A 9064-nucleotide genomic window follows, 5' to 3' on the forward strand; every position below is an offset into this window, starting at 1 on the left:
ATCCATGGATAACCCCCTTTCTATACTTCTGTTATTACTAGATTCAGAACATCATTTTTAGCCCAGATTATGGCAGTCTCCTAAGCAGTCTCCCTGAAATTCAGAACTTGTGAGTTCTGGCACATCGCACAAAGTTCTGGCACATCGCACAGCACTTAAATAATGTAAAATCTGACACGCGGCAACTCACTGCACGCCACTGCATTTCTCAAGTTTTGTTGAGTAAATATGACTGTCACAAACATACTCTATACTGTTTTGCTGATAACTTCTAGTATTTTTAATAGCAAAGAAACCTATGACTTTTTTTCCTGCTTGTCTTAGCTTTAATACACTCTTTAAGGTAGTTTTAATTTTCTCTCTTGCCAGTCTCAGCAGGCACCACATTAAAAAATATCTGGAGAGCAATAATACTGCAGGCCAGTAAAATTGAACTGTTAACTAAGGAACAGAACCTGAGGTTAATTAAAGAAGAGTCAATATATGAGAACTGTAAAATAAATTAATAAAAACACAAAAATCCATACGAATAAAGATAATAGAGAAGCAAGAGAAATAGCAAATTCATACTCTTTGTTAATACTATATAACCTCTTTTTCATGCTTTTAAAGGTAGCTGCATAAAAACACTATTATATAAAAGACAATTCTTAAATGCTATTTTTTATTCTCTAATTCCATATATAAAAGAATACCCCCATTTTCTCAACTGTTTAAAAGCAAGTGCTAAAATAAATAAAATAGTGTCCTTTTAGAGGAGAAAAAGAAGTCTCTGAGGAGTGAAAAAAGTAACATGTATTAATGATTCTTTTCCAGCTATTTTCTTGGAGTTTATATGAATTTTTCGCTATACTATCCATAATTGTTTTTACATATGAGATGGGGTGATTTTTATTGCATAACACCATTAGAAAAACTTAAAAAGTCAAGTCGCAAAATATTTAGTGAACCTTTACTATACTATGTAAAAGGAACTGTAGCATATACAAAAACAAAGTCCCTGGGATTCGCTTACATTCAAGTTATGGGAATAAGATCTATGACATCTTTTGAACATTCATAAAACGAACAAAAACTTTGCCCTTTACAACAGTCAAACTACGTGTATAAACTGGAAAATGGCATGACGAATTAGAAAGCATTTACTTCTTTCTCACTAATACATTAAAAGAACACAAAATCAAAATAAGCATAAGGTCTTTCATAACATATTGGCTAAGAAAGCAGCCCTGCATTCGGACAGACACACTGGTGTCTCAGCCTTGCCACTTGTCACCTATTTAAACTGGAGTTACTCACATCTTTTAAACTTTTTATGAGTAAAACAGGAAAACAACATAAAATCTATACGTGAGTGTTTTTGTGAGTATAACATGACATGTATTGTGGCTGATATAGTGCCAGGCACAAAAAGAATGCTCAGCAAATGTTAGCAATTTTTTATTATATTTAAGACATATTTATTATATGTTTTTAGATTGATCACAGTGAAAATGTACTTACTTGTCCGACTGCCCTGCATTTGCTGTGCTTTCAGCTCTCATACGAGTAAGTGCAGCAGCAGCTTCATCCAACGCACAACTAACAGATGATGTCAACCTCCGAAGGACTTCAGGATCTGCAAAGGCTTTGCCATCAGCTGTAGATAATTTGCCTATTCCTATATTATTTTCACACCAATATGGATACACCCAAAAGGAGAAAACAAAGCAAAATTCAAGTTACTTAACTCTGTATATGTTATTAAAAACCTCCAAATTGTATGTTGGACTTATATATTGTCTGCCCTGAATTTTTTGGGAAATCACTTCTCTCTAATTCTTTCCAAGTGGTCTGTCTACAAGTGCTTTACCCTGTAACTCTCTGGTGCCAGAAATGGATTTCTGAACTATGCTGAGACAACTAGGAATCCTCACTCAGGCTTTTGCTACAGGGTTGGAAGAAAAGCCCATGATCGAAGGTTGCTAAATTGCTAAGATATGAGTCATGAATTAGTAAGTTGGCCACTTTTTACCACCACAAATGAAAAACTCCACCCAAATAACTCAATACAGGAGAAGAAAAGAGCAGAGAAAAGAAAAGAGACAGAATTCTGATAAAGTAATTTTTGACTCATTGACACTAATAGTGACAGAATCCAGCATCACCCAAATTGGAAAGGAAGAATTAAAACTGTCATTATTTGTAGGTGACGTACTATATAAAGAGAACCCTAAAGATTCCACAAGAAACTGTTAGAATTGATAAATGAATTCAGTAAAGTAGTAGGATACAAAATAAATATTGAGAAATTGGATGCATTTCTATACACCAATAATGAACTATCAGAAAGAAAAATTAAGAAAAAAATCCCATTTACTGTTGCATCAAAAAAATAAAATACCTAGAAATAAATTTAACCAAATAAAAGAGCTATACTCTGAAAATTATAAATCACTGAAGAAAGAAACATTAAATAAAAACATATACCATGCTCATGATATAAAGAATCAACATTGTTAAAATATCCATATTACCCAAAGCAATCTATAGATTCAATGCAATTCCTATCAAAATACCAAAGGCATTTTTCACAGAACTAGAACAAATAATCCTAAAGTGTATATGGAACCATAAAAGATCTCAAATAGCTATAGCAATCTTCAGAAAGAAAAACAAAGCTGGACATTATCATGCTACCTGATATCAAACTATACTACAAGGCTATAGTTATCAAAACAGCATCGTACTAGCATAAAAACAGACACATAGATAAACGGAACAGAATAGAGAGCCTAGAAATAAACTTACGTCTATGTGGTCACAATCTGTGACAAAGAAGGCAAGAAAATACAATGAAGTAAAGACAGTCTACAAATAATGACAGTTTTACTTCTTTCAATTTGAATGCAATGGTGTTGGGAAAACTGGACAGATATATACAAAAAATAAAACTGGACCACGTTCTTATACCATATACAAGAATAAACTCAAAATGGAGTAAAGACGTAAATTTAAGACGAAAAACCAAAAAATCCTAGAAGAAGAAATAGGCAGGAAACTGACACTGCTCTTAGTAATATTTTTTCTGATATATCTCCTGGTCAAGGGAAACAAAAGAAAAAATAAACAAATGGGACTACATCAAACTGAAAAGTTTTTGCACAACAAAAGAAATCATCAACAGAAATAAGACTCCTGAATGGGAGAAGATATTTGCCAATGATACATCCAATAAGAGGTTAATATCCAAAATTTATACAGAACTCATGTGTTTTTTTTGGTGTTGAGAAATTTATACTCAACACAAAAAAACCCCCGAACAATCCAATTAAAAAATGAGCAGAAGACTTGAATAGGCATTTCTCTAAAGAGGACATACAGATTGCCAATAGACATATAAAAAGATGCTCAACGGCACTAATCATCAGAGAAATGCAAATTAAAACCACAATAAGATATTACCTCACACCTGTCAGAATGGCTATCATCAATAAATCAACGAATAACAAGTGTTGGCAAGGATGTGGAGAAAAGAGAACCCTCGTGCACTGTTGGTGGGACTGCAAATTGGTAGAGCCACTATGGAAAACAGTTTGGAGGTTCCTAAAATATTAAAAATAGAACTATCTTATGACCCAGCAATTCCACTTCTGGGTATTTATCCAAGGAAAACCAGAACACTAATTTAGAAAGATATATGCACCCCTATGTTCACCGTAGTGCTATTTACAGTAGTCAAGATATAGAAACAACCTAAATGCCCATCAATAGATGGTTGGATAAAGAAGTTGTGGAACATATATACAATGGCATATTATTCAGCCATAAAAAAATGAAACCCTTCCATTTGCATAAAACATGGACCAAAAGGGTATTATGCTAAGTGAAGTCAGAGAGAAAAAGACAAATACCATAGGATTTCACTTATATGTGGAATCTAAGGAACAAAACGAACAAACCAAAGGAGTGCTATTGTTTTTTCTTTAGATATACAGTGGTATTATGGTTATTTTTTTTTTCAGAAGTTTTTAACTGACACGTACATACTGAAGTATTTACATATGAAATTCTATGACACTTAGATTTGCTTTAAATTAACATAGAAGGGTAGGGAGTCAGCAGGGTAGCAATGTGTAAGGATGAAACAAGTCCACACATTGAAGGCTAGTGAAGCTAGAAGGATGATAGATATGCCAAAAGTTCGTTATGCTAGTCTCTCTGGGTTTGTATGTAAAGAAAATGAGGGAGGAGAGAAAAAGTGAGAGAGAAGGAGGAAGGAAGAGTGGTGGGCGGAGAGACTAGCTTGTTAGCTACTATAAAGAAAATAGAAAAGAATGGGAATAAGCACAGAAATGAAAAAAATAAAACAACTATTGGCAGCCTGTGAAATGGAACTCTACCTCTAAAAGTAGCTCCTTTCAGTTGAAATCTACTTTCATGTAGTATGTTTGAACCAGGTTCTGCCTCCTGGAGTCAAAGAAAACAAACTTCTCTCTTGTATTCAATCTGAGTCTTCTCAATTTCAGGAGAAAGAGTCCCTGTTTCTCTTATGACATGTTTTCAAATAATTGCACAATCCTCATTTATTTCACATAAATTTTATAACAACATCAAATTTCTCTTAAACACTAAATTATATCTCTACTATTCTGTACAAATAATCTTCTATACCCTACTATGTTTTCACCTGCATCTGGTCAAGATCTGTTGATTAATCCATTACAGGAATTTTAAGCAAGATAGAAATCTTAACAAAGAGTCCTTCAAATATTTAGATGCAGTTTTAAAAGATATTTACTGGAAGGATTAATAATAGTAGTGGATCAGTTTTATGCTATAAAGTAGCAGTCTACATGCATTGCATGTACAATATATAGCACGTGGGGGGGCTCAACCGTGAACAATTAATGCTCATTATATTTATGTCTACTTTAGAAAAGTAAAGAAAATATATGGTTATTTTAAATGATCATAGATATTTAGAGTTACTATTCCCTTCTATTTAAGGCATATTACATATACAGTGCTAAATCTTTGATTATGTATATAATCTCTAATTAAAACACTATTCCTATGAGGTCAATATAATGATGACCTACTTTACAAATATATAACAATGATTCACTTTACAGGGTTTCAAGAGACAGTCTCTGACAAAAATGTGGGGAGAATTATATACAGTCGATTCTCATTATTCATGGAAGTTATGTTCTGTAAAGCTGCTAGGAACACTGAATTAATGAATATTGAACCACTGCTCCTACAGGAAAAACAGGGCTAAGTTCCTTCAAGCCTCTGGTCACAGTTGCATCAACTAATTAATATTAAAGCTTGTTTTACATGTGTTCTTGTTTAAAGACAACTTTATTTAATATATAGTTGATTCATTAACATTTGAACCCACGGCTAACAGCACAATAACTCAATGCCTGAAAGAAGCCTATCTAACACATGTATTTTCTCCATAAGGCACATCACGGCCTTCTCACATTTAGGAACGCTATATCAGCATTACATTTGGGGGCCAATTTAAACAGTGAAATTACCAACAAAAGGTACAAAAATGTGAAAAACGTGGCACTAAGTAGATTGTGAAAAGGACACTTGTTTACAGTATGAGAGCTGAAACAAGAAGGCAGAACATCACCTTATTCCACCTCAGCGGGGAACATGTGTGTAGGACGACTCAAATTTTTCACCATTCTGTGCATTTCTATGAAAGACTGAGAAAGTGCTGTGAGTACTAATTTTGGGGTACAAATACATTTATCAAGTAGGCAAATTCACAAATATGGAATTCGGGACTAAGGAAAATCGACTGTATAATAAAATCCTCTTTATAAGCTTGACAATAACCTTATATTTTACTCTAGTAATGAAAATATTCTTTAATGAACTGTTCCATATAATTCTCTAGAAAATAATACATTAACCTTATGAATAGTATTATCCTAAATATCCAAGTTCATACATTGATGACAATAGGAGTTTTAATTAAATTTATAAGCAACTTTGAAAATTAGGTAGACTTATTACATATGCAGAGATTGCAGACTTACCTGCAGCTTCTAATAAAGCTTCCAGTCTGGCTTGTGTTTCCGGGTCTACTGTCCTCAGGTCTGCACCATCAGCAGTACCTGACAAGAGCAACTTGGAAGCCGTTTCCAGCATTGGATTTTCCAAATCATCCTGATCCAAAATGAAAGACTCCACCTAAAAAAAAAAAAAGAAAAGAAAAGAAAAGAAAAAAAAGGGAGGAATGAAATGAGAAAGGGAAAGTGGGAAGAGAAACAAAAGAGAGAAAAAATATGTTAACATAAACATCAATGCAACGTAATCCCAAACAAATTCAGTGGGATAAATAAATGCAACGTAATCCTAAACAAATTCAGTGGGATACATAAACCTATTGTTTAACTAAAGGAGAAAGTAACATTTTTAAATTTAAGAATGCATTTAGAATTTAAGAATTAAGAATTTAAGAATGTATGATTCACATGCAGCCTAATTTTTTTCCCTGAAATCTTATATATTCTTTTCTATTCTAAATTAGTGGGGTGAGGATGGCAAAGGGGTAGATTATGAGATTAATGTTTGAAAACTCTGACTTAGGTAGAGGACTTAAATTAGCTGTTCGTAGGCGTTTTTCTCTCAGGACTCCTTTGTTACACTTATAAAGTACTGCACTTCCAAGGACTTCATATAAGGGTTAAATTTATACGTATTTACCTACCATATGTGAAATTAAACCACAATTTCAAAAAATTATCTTCATTAACATCGTCACAAGATTCAACAGAAAAGTTTTTAAGCTCTGGAAAACTGTCAAGCCCAGATAAATGCATTTCCAAAATTCTAGTTTGTACCTGAAAGCTTAATTTTATCCCTGGCAACAAATACTGCTAATCATTATCCTTAAAGTGACAGGCTCATTTTTATCATTTCTGAGAACTTTTGCCAAATACACAAGTTTGATCAGTGTAATGTGTCTGTTAGTTATATTTTCTAGCAAAAATTGCATTTCATGGGGGTAATAAGTGGATAATTCACCTCACGCCTTAAAAAAACACACAAATGCTTTTCCTCCAAACACCATACTTTCACATGCAGAAGTGCTTTAAGTGTACTTCCCATTTTGTCGCACACAACATTCATGTGACATGTATTCAAAAGTGGACATTTCATAAAATTAATATTTATTACTTCATTAAAATTATTACGGTGAAACTTTTTTTTTTTAAACTGCTGAGTACATGGCAGTGAAGAATACAATGATACTAGTACAATTTAAAGAATTAGAAAATAAAAAATTACTAAGCCATGGGGAAAAAGTTTGTTTTGACATCCGTAATCAAAGTGCTTCTTTCAAATAGGTACTAAGATATATTCTTTCCTGTTTTCTGATAAAAGGTTGATAATTTTTATACACAAAATTTATTTAACATGATCAAGGAAAATTTCACATATCTAAGGTACTTTTAACACTGCAATAACTAAAAGTAATTACTAACTTAGAACACACAATTACACTCACATGGAATATCTAGATGTCAGGAATAAGAAAAAAAGCCTTAAGGAAAATTCTTAAACATCATAACAGCAGAAACTCACCTGTCTTGTAATTAGGCATTACTGCTATATTTGATCAACACATTCATTATGAAGGTTATTTGGGGGAAATATGTTTCTCTCCAAATTTCCTAAACTAATGCAGTTTAACATGAAATAACATTGCAGATTTCTAATGTTTCAAATACAAATAAACACAGAATACTCTGAAAATAATCTCAGTAAATATCTGAAAAATTTCACTAAATTTTACAGTATGTTAACTTTAATTAATTAGTAACAACTGCTAAGATGGAAGAGAGTTAAGAAAAAAAACAAGATTAGTTTTGTTTTTAATTTTAAGTTATATTTAAAGCAGTAGCAAAAGCATTGTGATACTTTGGGAAGTGGACTTTTGGCATGGTTTGGACATAGCAAGGTGTGATTCAAAATTATAGCATGGTGAAAACTATGTCTTCCTATCTTCGACCATGGTTGAGAAGATAAGTCTTTCTAAAGAAAAAGTTGCTTTGCAATAAAATTTTCTGTTAAAGATATTCTGAAAATATCTATAATTTGTAATCCATTGGGAGAAGACAAAAGAAAAATAAACAAAGAAAAATGAAAATAGGTAAATGAACAGAAGAAAACTTAAATAATATTTTAGATTAAAGTTTTAGAAAGTTCTAACCATGCAATACTCATGCAAAACAATTTGTTTACGCCATTAATGGTACTCTCAATTCTATACTCAAATCACAAAATCATATGGAAATTTGGAAATGCAGGGCCATCTGGACCAACTATTATCATTTGCATTACATTTCAAAATAACTCTTCTTCAAAAGAGATATATTATTACTGCCATATTAGAGAAGGGCAGTCAATTTTTAATAAATTTATATTTATTTCAAAGGATAAGAATATATTATATTCTGATTAACTGGACATCAGATATACGATTCATTCAATTTAACAAATATTCACCACCAATTATATATTAGGTAAAAAGCAGGATAGCCAAAGAGGATGGAAATACAAAATTGATTTTATTACAATCAATGTCTTCCACACACATACGAGAGGCAATTCTATGTGCAAACAGCTAACTATATCAAATAAGACTGAAAAACAGTGCTAACCAGATACTAATACAGTAATTATACAAAGAAAAAAAAAAACAATTCTGAATAAGAGCAGTAAAAAGAATAATGCTTAAAGAAGATGGGCCCTCAATACAGTGCTGAGAAGCTCGGCATTTATAAGGAATGAAGTACAGACATACCTTGTTTTATTTACCTTCACTCTATTGCACTTTGTAGATTCTGCATTTTTTACAAATTAAAGATCTGTGCCAACCCTGTGTCAAGCTAGTCCACTGGTGCCATTTTTCCAACAGAATTTGCTCACCCCATGTGTTCTTATATATTTCAGTAATTCTCACAATATTTCAAACTTTTTTGTTATTATATTTGTTATGGTGACCTGTGATCAGTATTCTTTGATGTTATAACTGTTAATTCTTTTAAGGCAC

At 32.3% G+C, this 9064-nt stretch overlaps 1 protein-coding gene across 5 annotated transcripts in view; it reads right to left on the bottom strand.

Annotated features, from left to right (window-relative positions):
* The window catches only part of ANKRD17 (ankyrin repeat domain 17), a 149697-nt gene that overhangs the window by 72644 nt on the left and 67989 nt on the right, over nucleotides 1-9064 (bottom strand). For all 5 annotated transcript variants that reach the window (XM_011360518.2, XM_011360522.2, XM_011360521.2 and 2 more), the window contains exons 2-3: nucleotides 6042-6195; nucleotides 1504-1660 (exon numbers count right to left, since the gene is read on the bottom strand). In XM_011360518.2, coding sequence (XP_011358820.1) covers nucleotides 1504-1660; nucleotides 6042-6195 — 311 coding nt within the window. The remainder of the gene's footprint in view (nucleotides 1-1503; nucleotides 1661-6041; nucleotides 6196-9064) is intronic.

This window comes from Pteropus vampyrus, unplaced genomic scaffold (assembly GCF_000151845.1).
Source record: "Pteropus vampyrus isolate Shadow unplaced genomic scaffold, Pvam_2.0 Scaffold56, whole genome shotgun sequence".
In the NCBI taxonomy this organism is placed as follows: domain Eukaryota; kingdom Metazoa; phylum Chordata; class Mammalia; order Chiroptera; family Pteropodidae; genus Pteropus; species Pteropus vampyrus.